At 47.3% G+C, this 17,930-nt stretch overlaps 1 protein-coding gene across 1 annotated transcript; it reads right to left on the minus strand.

Annotated features, from left to right (window-relative positions):
- Positions 1-3,011: 3,011 nt before the first annotated feature.
- On the minus strand, positions 3,012-16,957 carry LOC122208795. Its single transcript, XM_042920236.1, has 7 exons — positions 16,843-16,957; positions 15,196-15,295; positions 13,062-13,186; positions 12,784-12,866; positions 10,382-10,459; positions 7,547-7,604; positions 3,012-3,087 (listed from the first exon to the last, which is right to left on the minus strand). The coding sequence occupies exons 1-7, from the start codon at positions 16,955-16,957 to the stop codon at positions 3,020-3,022; spliced, it is 627 nt and encodes a 208-aa protein (XP_042776170.1). The 3' UTR covers positions 3,012-3,019.
- Positions 16,958-17,930: the final 973 nt, after the last annotated feature.

Consider the following 17,930-nt stretch of genomic DNA (forward strand, 5'->3'; position numbering starts at 1 on the left):
CTCAGACTCTGCGTCTCCCTCTGTCTCTGCTCCTCCCCTGCTCACATTCTGTCTGTCTGTCTCTCTCTCTCAAAAATAAACAAACATTGGGGCGCCTGGGTGGCTCAGTCGGTTGAGCGCCGACTTCGGCTCAGGTCATGATCTCACGGTCCGTGAGTTTGAGCCCCGCGTCGGGCTCTGTGCTCACAGCTCAGAGCCCGGAGCCTGTTTCAGATTCTGTGTCTCCCTCTCTCTGACCCTCCCCCATTCATGCTCTCTCTCTGTCTCAAAAATAAATAAATGTTAAAAAAAAAAAATAAACAAACATTAAATTTTTTTTAAAAAGACTCAGACTCCTTGAATGGGACCCATTTGGAAAAGATTTGAACATAGTTTATGAAAAGCTAAAAAAAAATTCATTCTTATATACAGAAAATTAGTTGGCTATAATGCACCCAAATTTATGGAAAAATGATTTGAAGGTAATGCCTCTTGAAAGTTATTCAGTCCAAAAATAAAAAAATAAAAAAATAAATAAAAACTCTTACACTTTAACTGACAAAAAAAAAAAAAAAGGAAAGTTATTCAGTCCAAAGTCATGGTTTCAGTGTTACTTAAGAATATACACTGGTGGGAAATCCTTTGAACATGATAAATGTGGAAGAGAATCCAAGGATGAGTTGAGGATCAATAAATGTCAGAAAACTGATAAAGAAAATCCTATAAATGTGATAAATGTAGAAAAGTCTACAAGCAGAAGCCAAATCCCATTCAACTTCAGAAAACTCATACTGAAGAGGAATCCCAGGAACGTAAAACATATGAAAAAGCCTTTTCCAGGAAATCATCCCATATTAATCATGAGAAAATCCATGATGTAGAGAAAGCCTGTGAATGTACTGAATGTGGGCGATCGTTCAAACAGAACTCAGTCCTCATTCAACGTAAAAAAAACTTCACTCCAGACAAAATCCCTCTAGCCTGCTTCGGATTCTGTCTCCCTCTCTCTCTGCCCTTCCCCTGCTCGTGCTCTATTTTTTTCTCTCTCAAAAATAAACATTAAAAAAAAATTTAAAAATATGGGGATACCTTCACTTATAGGTTAGCCTGCAATGGTCACCCAGGAATTCATACAAAAGGGCCTGTAATTTGAAACCTGTAGCTGAGGGCATGAGGTCTTAATACATGGAGTTTCCTTTGAAGATTGATTTGGCTTCTTCAGAAAATATTTATTAAACGCCGTTTATATACCAGGAACATTTTTTTTTTCTTTTTAAGGTTTTACTTTTAAGTAATCTCTACACCCAACGTGGGGCTCAAACTTACAACCCTGAGATCAAGAGTCATAGGCTCCACTGGCTGAGCCAGCCAGGCACCCCACGAATGTTTTTAAACATTGGAGACGTAGCCAGAAACCAAACGTGCCAAAAGGAGCAGAAGGTATTTGTTGGGAATAAGAATGTTTAAGGGGCGCCTGGGTGGCTCAGTCGGTTAAGTGTCGGGCTCTTGATTTCATCTCGGGTCATGATCTCACAGTTGTGGGATCAAGCCCCTAGTCAGGCTCCGTGCTGGGCTCTGCCCCTTCCCGGCTTGCACACATATTCTCTCTCTCTCTCAAATATAAAAAGGAAAATAAAAAAAGAATGTGTCAGCTTACGTGTATGGTGTGGACCCAGGTGACAGGAGACTGGGTTGCCAGGCCACTGTCTCTGGCCTTTATCTCTCATATTTGCCGCGTTGGCCTGAACTAGAGGAATGGTGGGTTTGAGCTGGAGAGAGAAATTATCGCTTTGTACGTGGTCGACAGCAAGAGAAAATAGAAGTATGAGAAACTTTGAAGTCTAGAACTGAGATTCTGGTCTTTAATGTTCTCCCAGTTAAAGGAAGCCAGATGTGGGAACCAGTAAGTAAAAAATATTGTTAGGAGTGGGGCAAGTTGTATGGGGCAAAAGAAGAGTATAGGCCCACCAAAGACAGTATGTCAGAAAGTTTCATTTCACAGCATACTGGTTGGTGGGAAGATTCACAAGTGATGAATTCTGATTTCCACTTTGGGACATGACGGGGTGGTGCAAACAAAATAGAGCTCACCAAGAAAATAAGGAGAGGCATTTGAATCAAGAGAACTTCATCGATGATAAAACACCGACTAAGCAGAAAGGCTATGCATATGAAGCTTTTGCAAACATATTTAATCTCCACTCAAACGTTATTCTATCAAGTCAAAAACTATGAGCACGTTTTAAGTGGAAAGAGTTTGAAAAATAACTCAGATTTATTTAATTGTAGAAGAAATCTATGAACTTAATGGAGATGAAAAAATCATTCAGTTATGATTAATTTCCAGTGAAGCATGAGAAAACTCATACAGGTAAGAATACCCAGGAATATGATGTATGTAGCTGTGTGCTGTCTAAAGTCACACCTGACTGGGGGCGCCTGGGTGGCTCAGTCGGTTAAGTGCCCGACTTTGGCTCAGGTCATGATCTCACGGTCCGTGAGTTCAAGCCCCGCGTCGGGCTCTGGGCTGACAGCTCAGAGCCTGAAGCCTGCTTCAGATTCTGTGTCTCCCTCTCTCTCGGACCCTCCCCGGTTCATGCTCTATCTCTCTCTGTCTCAAAAATAAATAAACATTAAAAAAAAAAAAAAACTTAAAGTCACACCTGACTGGACACCAGAGAGTACATTCTAGAGCGAAACCCTATGGATGGAATGGGTATGGGAAAGCCTTTACTGATCCGTTGCTCATCCCTTACTAAACATCTGAGATCTCACACAGGTGAAAGACCCATTGATGCTTATAAATTCTGCCAGAAAGCCTTTAGGAGAATTCACAACCGTGAGAAACCCTCTAAATATAACGAACGTGGGAAGCTATCCAGAGGGTGGCATTTCATTGTGTAACACCAACAGGCTAAGACATTATCATTTCAGATAATCTTCAAATCATCAAAACACTTGGGCAAGAGGGATTCTGAGACTTTTCCTCTTTTCTAGATTTGCATCAGTTAGGACTCCTCGTGTTGGAAGTGACAGAATATTAAAAACCAGCTTCAGCAATAAAACAGAGTTCATTGGTGCATATCACTGAACAGTCCAGGATACCTCCTGGAAGGGAAGAGAAAGAGACAAGGTTTGGTGATTGAATCACTATTTAGAAAACCAAAGAGAGGGGCGCCTGGGTGGCTCAGTCGGTTAAGCGGCCAACTTCGGCTCGGGTCATGATCTTGCGGTCCGTGAGTTCAAGCCGAGTTCAAGCCCCGCGTCAGGCACTGTGCTGACAGCTCAGAGCCTGGAGCCTGTTTCGGATTCTGTGTCTCCCTCTCTCTCTGCCCCTCCCCTGTTCATGCTCTGTCTCTCTCTGTCTCAAAAATAAATAAACGTTAAAAAAAATAAAAAAATAAAAATAAAAATAAAAAAAAAGAAAACCAAAGAGAAACAAACAAACAAACAAAAAATGAACTCAGTAAGATGATCAAATGCACAAGAAAGATCTTTTTTAAAACCAGTGACATTGGGGCGCCTGGGTGGCTCAGTCGGTGGAGTGTCCGACTTTGGCTCAGGTCATGATCTCGCGGTCCGTGGGTTCGAGCCCCGCGTCGGGCTCCGTGCTGACAACTCAGAGCCTGGAGACTGTTTCGGATTCTGTGTCTCCCTCTCTCTCTGACCCTCCCCCGTTTGTGCTCTGTCTCTGTCTCAAAAATAAATAAACGTTAATAAAAAAAATTTTTTTTTAAATAAATAAAACCAGTGACATTGCAAATGGTCTCCAGGAGTTGATTAAAATAAAAATGGGCAAGTATTCTATTCAGAATAATGTTTATATAAAATACTTAGAAGTGAGTGCAACCAAAAACAAAGTGTCTTTATTACTGGACAGAGCAAAACTGACAGTAAATACTTCAGTGTCCTGGGTTCAAATAATGTTAGAAATAAGTGAATAAGAACCTGAAGAAAAAGAGGCTCACAAAAACGCTATAGAGATGATGGGGGGAAACCCCCATCATTTTAACACTAACAGGTTTCTATCAAATAGCACTGAAATTAAAGTCCGGTTCGTTCCTGTTTGCACTGCTGATTAATGACCTGGTTTACACACACGTTGATGAAAACCAAGCAGCATGACTGTTATCACCAAGGAAGGCTGAGAACAGGGTTTCCCCAGGCACGGGAATTGGTGGGAGACAGACATCCAGATCTCATCTGAATGTGGACATTGGAGGGTCTCGCAGCCACCCGGAAGTGATCGAGCAACCCCAGGTGGGTCCTGGGAGACACAGGAGTCAGAAGGAGGAACAGAGAAGATCTTGATTTACGATGGACGCGTTAATCAATGCACGTGGTTACTGAAACTCCTGGGTACTGTCCCCCCTGCCCAGCTCCCCACGAGGTGGTCGGTCCGCGTAAACAGTAAGGATGAATATTTACATCGTTCTCAGCTTATTCTAAGTACTTTCCACAGACTGAATTAGTTCACTGAATCACTGCAAGACCCCACGAAAGAGATTCCATGCCTAAGCCCTTTTCCAGATAAGGAGGTTAAGTAATTTACCCCAGGTCATACCCGAGCTGAGAGACAACGCCCAGATTTGAACCCTGGCGATCTGGTCTGGTGTCCTAGCTCATCTATTCTGGCTGGTCATGAGGTTCGGGGTCTGGGGAGTTCACTCATCAGGGCTGCAGGAACCCCGACAGCCATCAGCTCTCCTACTGTACTAGCATTACTAGGAGTATCAGTTTTCTATTGCTGCGTTGCAAATCACCACAAACTTAGCAGCTGAAAACAACCCTCGCCCAGGAGCACCCGGCTGGCTCAGTCAGAGGGGCGCGTGACTCTTGATCTCAGGGTTGTGAGTTTGAGCCCCACGCTGGGTGTAGAGATTCCTTGAATAAATAAAACTTAAGGAAGCTTTTTTTAAATGAAAAAGCAGCATTCATCTATTAGCCCACAGTTCAGGAGGTCACAAGCCCCGGGACAGTGTGGTTGACTTTTCCAGTGCTGGTTCTCACAAGGCTGAAATCAAGATGTTGGCAGGGACCTCTTCCAGATTCATTGTGGTCGTTGGCCGAATTCTGTTCCTTGGTGGGTGGTGGCCGGTGATCACGCCCAACTTCCAGAGACCACTCTTAAGACCTTCCTACACGGCCCCCTCAGTTTTCAAAACCAGCAATAGAAAACTGTGTCAAATCCCCCTAATGCTTTGAAGCGCTTGGATTTCAGGATAGGCTCCATCACTTTTTAAAGCTTATTTATTTATTTTGAGAAAGAGGGAGGGAGAGAGAGAATGAGCCAAGGAGGGGCAGAGAATCCAAAGTGGGCTCTGTGCTGACAGCAGAGAGCCAGATGCGGGGCTCAAACTCACTAATCGCAAGATCATGACCTGAGCCGAAGTCCTACGCTTAACCAACTGAGCCACTCAGGCGCCTTGGGCTCCATCACTTTTAAAGGCTTTCATGATTAGACCAGGCCCACTGAGAATAATCCCTCCCTTTAAAAAAAACATAAAATTATATGTGCCACGTGATGTAACCTGATCAACGGAGTAAAATGCCACATTCACAGTCCTGGGGGTTTTACAGAACATATTCACCAGGGAGTAGGGATCTCGGCATCCATCTCTGGTTTCTGCCCAGCATGCTACGGAACACTTATCGAATATTTACTCTGTTCCAGGCCCTGTTCTGAGCACTTGACATGTGTCAGCTCACTGAATCCTCACAGTAGTTCTATGAGGTAAAGATGAAAAATTATCCCCATATCACAGATGGGAAAACTGAAGCACCAGGAGGTCGTAAATGTGCCCAAGGTCACAGCTAGCACACTGCAAAGCTGGGATTCAAACTGGGCAATAGGACTCCAGAGCCTACGCTGTTAACAATGAAGAAATGAGTCCCCTCTGGCATGGCCGCCATGTACAGTTGTACAGTCTGTGTACTGCACAAAAGCTCCTGCCTGGGACAGAAGTAGGAAATCCAGCCCTCTGTCTGCTCACCATGCCATGGTCACTACTTTCCTGCTCACTGTGCCTGGAGGAAGGGATGTCCTTTTCTTCCCACAAAAGTGTCATCCATAAGCCCAGCCATGAATCTTTGGGTCTGTCTGACCAGAAGGTACTTTTCCCCTAATTTGCACCCATTTATTCTAAATCCCAGGAGCAGCTTGGTTTACGGGCTCTGGACACACTGGTTTCCCAGTAAGTAGGGGTCTTCCTTATCTTCACCCAAATCCCACCTTGGCTCCCAGATTGAGGATTTCTTTTCATCTTGGAGCCTTCAAGCTTCCTAGGCCTCAATATTTTCCTAGCAGCCCGTGGTAGGACATGACCCAGAAAGAACGCACCTTTCAGTGGTTCAGCCACCCGTGCCCATCACTGTCGGGCCATCCGTTCACTGCTCAGTGCAGAGAGAGAGGCAAAAGAACAAAGCTGGGTTCTTGTGGGGAAGACAAGATTTGCACATAATAAAATATTTACCAATATTATTTTACATAAAATAGCTTTTGCAGGGGCGCCTGGGTGGCTCAGTCGGTTAAGCGTCTCATGGTTTGTGAGTTCAAGCCCAGTGGCTGGGTTCTGCACTGATAGTGTGGGGCCTGCTTGGGATTCTTTCCCTCTCTCCCTCTCCCACTTGTGCTTTCTCTCTTAAAATAAAAAATAAGAAAACAGCTTTTGGCAATTTTTACGCCCCCCAGACACATACACACATGCACATTTTATATATCGCATATTATATATATAATTTTATATATATAATATATACATAAATAAGTTCTTTTACTGTTTATTTATTTTTGGGAGAAAGAGTGTGCAAGTGGAGGAGGGGCAGAAAGAGGGAGACAGGATCTGAAGCAGGTTCTTCACGGACAGCACACAACCTGACGTGGGGCTCAAACTCACAGACCGCGAGATCACGACCTGAGCCAGAGTCGGACACTCAACAGACTGAGCCACCCAGGTGCTCCTATATATATAAAATTCTATATATATATATCTGTGATTAAAATATCACATTTTATATATAATATATATAATATCTGTTTCTCATAGATAGATAGAGATTTGAAGCCAAAATACCCCCAATAGCCAGAGAGATGTGGTGTTTGAGCGCATAATACACACATACACATCCATGTGTTCAAATACCGCATCTCTCTGGCTATTTGAGCGGCACCTAACTTTCAAGAATCCAATATTTACCGCAGGACTCTCCTGTCTCCTCCTCCCTTCAGTGGGTTGTAAAACCAGATAGCTGGGAGCACTCTCATGGATCCCCCTTCTCTCGCATCACCCGTGAACAGCTGCTGGCCTGGCCTGCTACTCTATCACCTCAGGACACACTGCTCATCCAGAGCACCACCTCCTTTGTTCAGTGTCTCCTAAGTGAGCTCAGACTGGCTTAAACAATAATAGGAATTCATGGGTGCACGTAATAGAGATGTCAGAGGGAGGGCTGATAGGTGGGAATCAGGCGAGGCTCTATCCAGCAGCTTAAATAATGTTGACAGTAACCCAGTTTCTCTATCTGTCCATGCTACTTGCAGTATGTTGACTTGATCCTCAGTCTCTACCTGGTGGTCTCCCATGTGCCCCAGGCTCCATCTTCCGAGCAGCAACATACCATATTATCTAGGGGACAAGAGAGCAAGCATCTATTTTCCAGAAACCCTAGTAAATGGCTCTGCGTGGGATATGTACCAATGGAGGGGTTGCAATGGAGGTGGTTGCAATGGAGGGGGGCGGTGCACTGACTAGTTAGACACAAGAACATTCTTAGAGTTAATCAGAGAGGGAGGCAAACCATAAGAGACTCTTAAATGCAGAGAAAAAACTGGGGTTGCTGGAGGGCAGGTGGAGGGGGGATGGGCTAAATGGATGATGGGCGTTAAGGAGGGCACTTGTTGGGATGAGCACTGGGTGTTACACGTTAACAGATGAATCACTGGGTTCTACTCCCGAAACCAATACTACACTTTATGTTAACTAACTTGAATTTAAATAAATTTTTAAAAATTAAAAAGAGAAAAGGACATTCTTAGGTGTAGGGTCAATTCTATCCAATTCTATCCTATCCAAAGAGAAAGGAGTTCTAATGGAAATTTTGCGCAATCTCCTTGATGCTCCTTGAACTGGTCAGCAATCCAGTGGCTCTGTTTTCAAAATATCCAGAATCTGATCACTTTTCCACACTGCTTTCCTGATCTGAACCACCATTTTCTCTCCCTTGGATTTTACACAAGTCTCACTACGTCCACCTTTTCCCCCTTACAGACTCAGAACAGTTACAAGAAACTGGAAACAAACCCAACGGCAATCAACTGGCGAATGGACAAATAAATTGTGGTATAGCCATCAAGGAAATACTCCTTCAGCAAAAAAAGGAATGAACCACTGATACTTACAGCAACATGGATGAATCTCAAAATCATCGGATGCAGAAAAGAAGCCAGACACAAAAATGTAAATACTGTATGATCGCACTTATATAATACTTTAGAAAATGCAAATGAATCTGTAGCAACAGGGCACATGTGGGGGACTTTTAAAAAGGGGCCGAAGGAAACTTTTGGAAGTGATGGATAGGTTCACTGTCTTGATGGTGGGGACGGTTTCACAGGGATACATATATCACAAAGCATCAAATTGTTTGCTTTAAGTATGACTCATCTATTGTAGGTCAACTTTTTAACGTTGTAAAAAATTTTTTTAAATCTAGGAAGAAAATATAAGGCAAACATCACCAATAAGTATAAAAGCAGCAATCAGGTAAGCAGAAGATAGAAAAGAAGAGACAGGGATATACAAATATCAGAGACTGAACCTCGAAAGTAGTCCAAGAGTCGGCAAGCCTAACGAGGGAAAAAAGACAGAACACACACAGGATCAGAGTCTTGAATGACCAAGAAGCAGCCACATATACACATTAAGTTCCCAGGGTAAAAAGACAGTGTGTGCTAATTTATGGTAATATATTTGAAAATCTCAGATGAGTGCTTTTCTAGGAAAGGCTGAGCAGAGTTCTTTGGGTAAAATTTTCAAATACTTGAGAAACATGTAGTTAATAGAAATGTTCCAGAACATTAAAAAAGCAGACTAGTTCTGATACCACAGAACACCCCTAGTGCACACCCTATAACCTGCAGGGTCCCCGTTCTGTCCATCGTACCCGAGGCCGGGAATAGGACCCTGCGCCTTAACCTTGACTTCTCCCACAGGCTACTTCCTCCCTGCCAGAAAGTCCTGGTTATTCTCCCTCAAAGCTCCTCTCTCGTTAGTCACCCCCTCTCGCTTTCCATTACCAAGTTCCGATCATCTCTTGTATGGACCTTTTAAGTTTATTTATTTGAGAGAGAGAGAGAGAGAGAGCGCGCGTGAGCACAAGCAGGGGAGGAGGAGGAGGAGGAGGAGGAGGAGGAGGAGGAGGAGGAGGAGGAGGAGGAGGAGGAAGGGAGAATCCCAAGCAGGCTCCACACTGTCGGTGCAGAGCCTGACATAAGGCTCAAACCCAGGAACCATGGGATCATGACCTGAGCTGAAATCAAGAGTCAGACGCTCGACCAACTGAGCCACTCAGGCACCCCAGCATGAAAGCCAGCTTAAGGCCATATACGGACAAACCACATAGTATTATTAAATCATATTAACTGCACCAAAAAGAAGGCTCAGGTTGGTGTCAGTATGTTGTTAAAATGTCTAATAATTACCCACTTAGTATTATTTTCCATTTACTTGTTATTATTCCCTTTCAAGGACAGTGCCGAAGGAAAACGGCTCCTTTCTGGGAATCTTCTAATAGCATGCTCCCCTCCCCCTCCCTCTCCCCCTCCCTTCCTCACCCCCTCTTTCTGGCTTTAATTTTGTATTTCTCAGAGGCGCTGTCAGCTCCCCACTGAAAGTGATGTACAGCTTGCATTAAAATGTGTATATTTGAAAATGCATTGAAATCTACTTAAAGAGGGGCGCCTGGCTGGCTCAGTGGTGACCTTTCATCTCGGGGTTGTGAGTTCAAGCCGCGCATTGAGTGTAGAGATTACTTAAAAAATAAAGTCTTTAAAAAATCTATTTAAAGAAAAGTTGTCAGGCAGAGCTTGATGTGGAAAACCTTGCGGCGGTGGAACTGGAGTGTCTCAGTACTGGGTGTTCTTGATTTAAATGGGGAATGTCTCCTTAAAAAGCCTCCCCCCCCTCCGCCGCCCCGACCAGAATCTAGTTTCTGCGGAGATTGGGCGGGAGCGACCATTTTATTACTTGGCTTCCAGCGCCATCTAGTGGCGACACGTAGCAACTGCCACAGGAATTTACAGGCACAGGCTCGCAGGTGCACAGCAAAGTCCCGAAACAAACCCAAGGACGCCTTTGTGTCCCCAGGAATGCAGAGTCATTGCTCCCTCATGGGCTGCACGTACCTTAAGGCTTAACACAATGCAAACGTCCCGCTGGGCTCGCCACTCACTCCCATGTGTGTTGATGGCGTTAATATTTCCCTGCAACGTGAAATAAATCTTTACGTCAAAAAAAAAAAAAAAAGAAAGAGGAGGGGGAGGAGGGGGGAGGAGGAGGAGAGGGAGGAGGAGAGGGAGGAGGAGAGGGAGGAGGAGAGGGAGGAGGAGAGGAAGGATAGGGAGGAGGAAGAGAAGGAGGAGGGGAAGGGGAAGAAAAGCCAAAGAAGAGTCAGAGAAATCTTGCTTATTTAGAGCAGGGGCTTCTCCAGGTATGGCTCCTAGACCTCCTAAACCAGAAACTCGAGAGGTGGGGCCCAGACGCCCCCCCCCCCTTCCCCCACCACCTCCCTGGGATTCTGTCGCAGGCTCAAGGCTCAGTCCTTCCGTTTAGAGCAGGGGTTCGCAACCAGAGGTGACTCTGCCTCCTAGTGGACGTTTGCAGACGTCCTGAGACATTTTGGTTGTCACGACTGGTGCGGGTGCGTGGTAGGAGGTGGTGCTATTGGCATCTAGCGGGTAGAAGCCAGGACACAGAACATCCGGCTACAACAAGGAATTACCAACCTTCAAATGCCAGTTGTGCCCAAGCTGAGAAACCCCACGTTACAGTCTGGCATTTCCCCCACTGCCCCCCGACCGCCCCTTCCCTCCTCCAGCTTGACTCGTCCCTGTGCTCCTGCTCCCTGTGCCCAACTCTGACAGGCACGGGAGATATTCCGAGTATTTAACTGATAGGGCGCCGGCCAATCCCAAGGAGACCCTGACCAATGACCTGGGCTCCAGCTGGGAGCGGTTGGTACAGCTGCTCTACCAGCTCTTGCTGCCCAGACGCCCAACCCCCGGGCCTTTGCAGCTCTCACTCAATTGTGAGCCGGTCTCAGACTGATAATGTTATCATGGTCATTGTTTCAAGTGTATCTATTTATTTTTCTGTGACGTCTATACCCAACGCGGGGCTTGAACTTACAACCCCAGGACCGAGAGTCACATGCTCTTCTGACTGAGCCAGTCAGATGCTCTGATTTATAGGAATTTTCCCTCTAGATTTATAGTTTTGTTTTATTTTAATGTTTTCATTTATTTTGAGAAACGGAGAGAGTGCGAGTGAGGGAGGGGCAGACACACACACACACACACACACACACACACACACACACACACACACACACACACACACACACAGAGTCCGAAGCAGGCCCCAGGCTGTCAGCAGAGAGCCCAGTGCAGCGCTGAAACTTACACACCATGAGATCATTCCCGGGCCGAAGCCAGACGCTTAATTGACTGACTGCCCAGGTGCCCGGCATATTGATTATTCTAAGTTAAAAGTTCTTAAGCAACAGCAGGTGAAAAAAACAAAAAAAGCCCAAACACTCTGACCTCCCTCTATCTCCAGAAAACAGGAAATAAATCTCTCATGTGAAAGGTACCCTCCGTCTGCCAGGGGGTAAAGAGACATCCTTATAGCCAGAGTTAGAAAATGTAGAGCCAAGAACTCTGGATATAAACCACCCTTATTACTTTTTACTAATTTACTACCTCAGCTCAAATCCTGTTTAGAATCCCTTACTAATTGAAACTCCCAAATGTAAGTTTTCTCGGTCCTGCCGAGATTTATTGTCACTTTGCCTAAAAAGCATAAAAACCGCTTGTTTTGGTCATTTTGCGGGGGAGGTCTCAGTTTCATTACTGGGCCTCCTCTGTGTGCACATAATTAAACTTCGTGTTTTTTCCTCCTTTGACTCATGTCAATTCCATTCTTAAACCAGCTGGAAGAATCTTGAAGGGTAGAAAAAAAAATTTCTTCCCCAATATCACCATGCTGTACATTAGATCCCCAGAACTTATTCACCTTATGACTGAAGGCTCTTACCCTTTGACCAACATCTGCCCGTTTCCCCCACCTCCAGCCCCTGGTAACCACCATTCTGTGAGTTTGAGTCTTTCTTCTCCTTCTCCTTCTCCTTCCTCCTCCTCCCCCTCCTCTCCCTCCTGCCTCTCCTCTCCTTCCTCCCCCCTTCCTTCCCCTCCTCCTCTTTCTCCCCGCTTCTTCTTTTCAAATATTCCACATAAGTGAGATTTTGTGGTATTTGTCTTTCTCTGACTTTTCTCACTTAGCATAACACTAAATTCTTCTGCGTTGCTACAAATGGCAAGACTCTCTCCTTTCTCCTGACTAATATCCCATCATACGCTTTATTTTTAATCATATAAATAATTATACCTTCAGCCACTGGCTCTTTCAACAGTGCTGACTAGAACCTGGGGTTTCTTTAGGCATCTGCAAAAGACCACAGAGCCATTCTCTTTCTTCGTCCTTGTATAAGGACTCTCAAGTTTCCACTTTAATCCCGGCAAAAACGTACCTGACAGCCTTCTTGGGGCAACTGGAGGTTGGAGCCCTCGCTCAGCCCTTCCTTGGCCAGCCACACTGGTCTGGCATCCGTGCCTGCAACGGACAGAATGTCTGTGTGTCCCATGCTCATTTGTTGAACTCTAACCCGCAGGTGATGTCTCTCGAAGGTGAGCCCTCACACGGGCACCAGTGCCCTCATTAAAGGGACCCCAGGGGGCCCCCTCCCCCTCTCCCCCACGCGAGAACACAGAGAAGAGGCAGTCTGTGAACCGGAAAGCAGGTTCTCACTAGACAACAAATCTGCCAGTGCCTTGTTCTTGGACTCCAGCCTCCAGACTGCGAGATGCAAACCGCCCCATCTGTGTAATTCTGTGACAGCAGCCCGGTGACAAAGACACCCTTGCCCTTCTTCCCTTCACAGGGACTCCCACCTGTGTGAGGAAGGAGGTGGCTCAGGCTGTTGCCATGGAAACGGAGGGGGGCAGGGCGGGGTGTGTGCAGGGCTGGGGGGGGGTGGGGGGGAGGCTGGAGAAGGGACGGTGCCCAGAGGCCGAGCTCTCCCAGGCTTTGCAGTCGGCCCGTGTGTGGGATCCAGATTCCGACCCAGCTGCACAGGAAAAAACACGGAAACTGGGCCTGTGATCTCTCCTCTCCACGCCCCAGTCTCCTCTTCTAGAACACCAGTTATAAGCACTCCTGGACCACAGGGTTGGCGAGGACGTAAAGCACATTACCCTGTAAAATGCTCAGCACCAGATCTGACTTCTTTCGGCCTGTGTTTCTCAAAGTGGGGCCCAGAGACCGCAGGCCTCAGAGTGCCCGGCTGGAAGTCTTGTTAAAAACACAGAATCTCGGGGCCCCAGAAACTAAGGAAGCAAAACCTTTGGACTTCAGTTCACTCTGAAACATCACCCTGCCTCGTTTTCTTCAGAGTGTGTGTGTGTGTGTGTGTGTGTGTCCATATCCGTAACGATTTTTTAAAATCTGCTAATGATCTGCCCCTCTGCCCTGTGGTGTGAGCTCTCTCTGGGTCTGTCTGTCCTGTAGTGTGAGCTCTCTCTGGGTCTGTCTGTCCTATAGTGTGAGCTCTCTCTGTGTCTGTCCCTCTGCCCTGTGGTGTGAGCTCTCTCTGGGTCTGTCCCTCTAAGGAGGGCGGATCCATGGGATGCCAAAGTCAAAGGAGGGGAGGGGGAGGCGTGGAGAGGCTGGAGATCTGCAGCAAAGAGGGAGGGGACGGAGCCTCCTGTTGACAGAATGTCTCCATCCAAACCGGAACCAGCCGGTGGGGACAGCAGGTGGGGAGACGGACCGTTGGAGGTGCCGTCCTCTGCGGGGTGAGCTCACAGAGTCTCGGTTACTTCTGGGGGGCGGGGCAGGAACTACGTGTCAAAAGGCCCGGGCTGGCAGCTCACAGACAGAACTGCCCTCTCCCCATTTCTTGGTTCAGTTGCTTTGGGTTAAGACCTCGCACATGGGTGCCAGAAGCTCGCCAGCAATTGAGGCCAGTTGCCAAAAGATGGCGCTACCGGAATATTGTCTAAAACGTCCTCAGTCGGGGAGGAAAACGAAGGCTCTCGTTGCTTCAGATTCATTTCAATCCACTTTTTTCCCCAAAGAGGGAACTACCTCCCCAGAGGGGAAACGGGTGAATTTGGAGAGGGGGAAGGCAGGGGAGCAAACTGCACCCACGCCCCGGCGTCCCGGTCCCAACCCAGCAGCCGGGCTCGGGAGCAAGGGCTCCCAAAGTCGGCTTCACAACCGGCTCCCCCGCGTCGTGACCGTGTGCCCTTTTGCCCAGATGCGCTCGTCGAGCCGGTCACCGTGCCAGGCAGCATTTCCGCCCTCTAAGAATTTGCGTTCTGATGGGGCGACAGACGGTGAATATGGTGACAGGGTAAAATATATAGGGTGTTAGTGTCAAATACTAAGGAGTGTCCAGGAAGACACCTTGGGTTAAATAGAACGGTTTGGTTTGAAATGCGGGAGAAGACACATAGCAGGAGGCCAGCGCGGAGGAAGGTGCCATCGAAACTGGCGTTGGGAGGGGCGCCTGGGTGGCTCAGTCGGTTGCGCGGCCGACTTCGGCTCAGGTCATGATCTCGCGGTCCGTGGGTTCGAGCCCCGCATCGGGCTCTGTGCTGATGGCTCAGAGCCTGGAGCCTGTTTCGGATTCTGTGTCTCCCTCTCTCTCTGACCCTCCCCCGTTCATGCTCTGTCTCTCTCTGTCTCAAAAATAAATAAACGTTAAAAAAAAAATCAAGAAAAAAAAAAAAAAAAAGAAACTGGCTTGGGAAAAACCTATTCTAGAATCTGGATCCGCTCTGGGGGTTTCTGGGGAAGAGTCTCAGGAAGCTGGGCTTTGTTCTACGTTGGATGTGGCCAGGAACGGAGGGTGATGGGGTGACCGAGAGTCTCTGTCCACCATCCGGAGCAGGAGCAGGGCTGAAGCTGGGACTGGCGAAGAGCGCTGGCCAGGACGGAGGACTTCTTGTTCGTTTTTGAGTCTCGGGCGACGTTCAGGTCTGGGTTCGGACCCGATTAGAAAGTGGGTTGCGGGAGTCCAGCTCCAGCAGGTCCAGGGGTTCCCGAAGGAAGAACGGCGTCGGTGAAAATAAAATAAAACTAAAATAAAAAACTGGAAAATAAAAAACTAAAACTAAAATAAAAATGGACACAGACAACAGCAGTGTGTTGAACTGGCCGATTTATTGCAGTAAACGTGGCATTATATTTGCTAGTGATTTCCTTGTAACATACGTCATCTATGTTTTTCTAACATTACCTAATTTTGAAAATGTTCCTATGTATAAACGACCTTTAAGAAATAAATAACATGGTGATTTTCCCCTAACTTTCCCACATACCCTTTGATTATAGATTAATTTCTTACATTATTCCCTTATGCATCTGCGTTTATCTATAATCTACAAAGCATTTGCTTTGCTGTTCTCGTGAAAGGCCCTCCGTTTCTCAACACCTCAAGTGGGACAGTTACAGGGACATGACCTCCTAACCACATGAGGCCAGAAGAACAATGTGTCTGCCTCGGTCGGAGGTGCGAGAAAGGGGCCGAAAAAGCCTTTAGAAACCCATGCCTCACACATTCTCAGAGAGACCATGCACCTAGGAACCAATGAACCGTTCTGTAGCTTAACCGACTAGGTTCAGTCATCATCTGGAATGCCTCCGGGGGGCCAGGTGGGCCTAGGGGCTGAAGTCACCTGTGCCCAGAGATACACTCCTTAGTTGCCAGAGTGAGGCTTTCTATGTCTCTCCTCTACAGGCCCTCTTTGCTGGCAAAGGCGCGAGGCTATCCTTCCTGTAAGTAGAGGAGTCTCCACAGGGGATGGCAAGGGCTAAACGGAAGGCCGCTCAATTTCTCGCGGAGCCTTATTTTCTTCCCTGATGGTTCTTTTCCCAGGGGGTCTGCCGAGGGCAATTCCCCAACGGACAATACCCCAGGTAGTTTTAAGGCTGAATTACCTAAAGGCGGGAGTACAAGGAGCTTCACTGTCAGCGGGCCTCCCTGCAGTCACCAATCCGTCCTCAGCCCGGGCCCTGCCACTCAGGCCGGGACAGCTCAGCTTCCAGCAGTGGATGTGTTCTTGTCCCGACCCGTCGGGACTGAGTGGCCTCTTCCGAGGTGGACATTCTGCGAGGACACTATTAAGGGTTGACGTGTGACAGAACGCGGAGGCTGGGCTTTGTGGGCTCACGAGGGGCCCGGCCAGCTCCTCCTGGAGTCAGGGCTGCGTTCCTCCTCCCCAGGAGCAATGAATGGAAAGCACGGAAGGGGGACCTGGGGTGCAGAGGGGATGACACTGCAGGTGGGGGCCTAGGGAAGGCGTGGAGCCTCGCTGTGCTCCTGGGAGAGGAAGGGGAGGGGAGCGAGGTGGTGCCCACCCTGCTGGAGGCCCGTGGAGAGGAGGAGAGGGCGGCGTGTGGAGAGCCCACATGGGAGGGCACAGAACGCAGAGGTCTCAGCCCTCAGGGCAGCAACCTTCACTGTGAGCAAGACGGGAAGGAACCATGGGAGCATCTTAACCAGGAAGGACGTGCTCTAATTTACGTTTAGGATAGTAGGGATAACGATGCTGTGTGGAGACTAGTCTCGGGGGCAAGGACGGGGCTTGGGCGAACGGATCGCAATCACTCCGTTGAGGGCTGTTGATGGCATGCACCATGGGCACGGTGCGAGGTTGTTGAAGTTTCGTATGTATTTTTTAAGTTTATTTATTTATTTTGAGAGAGACAGAGACAGCACAAGTGGGGGAGGCACAGAGAGAGAGGGAGACAGAGAATCCCAAGCAGGCTCCGTGCTGCCAGCGCAGAGCCCAACGTGGGGCTCAAACTCACAAAACCGTGAGATCGTGACCCGAGCAGAAACCAAGAGTCAGATGCTTAACTGACTGAGCCACCCAGGTGCCCTGAATATATATCTATTTTAAGTTTATTTACTTGAGAGAGAGATTGTGTGGGAAGGGCAGAGAGAGAGAGTGGGAGAGAGGGAGAGAGAGACTGTTTATCAGGTTTCTCTCCCATAAAATTACTCTTTTTTCCCCTTCCCACGCTGTACTCTATACACGGGGCCCACCAGGCACAGCCCACACCTGAGAGTAAAGTTACACTCCAGCTACTTGAGGGCAGAGAATCTAAAAAAAAATTGCTTGGAGTTTTTCTGTATGGGAAATTTCTCTTGTTTCCCCCTGCAAAACTAATAATTGTTTTATTTTATTTATTTATTTTTTTAAGGAAGCTCTAGACCCAACGTGGGGCTTGAGCTCATGACCCCAAGGTCAAGAGTCACATGCTTGGCTGACCGAGGCAGCCAGGCGCCCCACTAAGAATTGTTTTTAAGTAGGGGCGCCTGGGTGGCTCAGTTGGTTAAGCGGCCGACTTCACCTCGGGTCATGATCTCGCACTCCGTGAGTTTGAGCCCCGCGTCGGGCTCTGTGCTGACAGCTCAGAGCCTGCAGCCTGTTTCGGATTCTGTGTCTCCCTCTCTCTGACCCTCCCCCGTTCATGCTCTGTCTCTCTCTGTCTCAAAAAGAAATAAATGTTAAAAAAAAATTTAAGAATTGTTTTTAAGTATAAGCATGTTTTATGTAATGTCTGAGCCAAACTTACATGAAAAAGTTACACGTTGTTTATCTGGAT

Source organism: Panthera leo, chromosome E2 (assembly GCF_018350215.1).
Source record: "Panthera leo isolate Ple1 chromosome E2, P.leo_Ple1_pat1.1, whole genome shotgun sequence".
Classification (NCBI taxonomy): domain Eukaryota; kingdom Metazoa; phylum Chordata; class Mammalia; order Carnivora; family Felidae; genus Panthera; species Panthera leo.

Bases quoted from the DNA above. Each gene is read 5' to 3' on its own strand.
- LOC122208795 (XM_042920236.1), bottom strand. From the start codon at position 16,957: ATGGTGCATGCCATCAACAGCCCTCAACGGAGTGATTGCGATCCGTTC. The intron at 13,187-15,195 runs GTGGACAGAGAC...GTCCCTGTGAAG, and splicing joins CCCTGCTCCTGCTCCGGATG to GGAAGAAGGGCAAGGGTGTC. The intron at 10,460-12,783 runs GTACGTTTTTGC...TTCACGTTGCAG, and splicing joins TGCCCCAAGAAGGCTGTCAG to GGAAATATTAACGCCATCAA.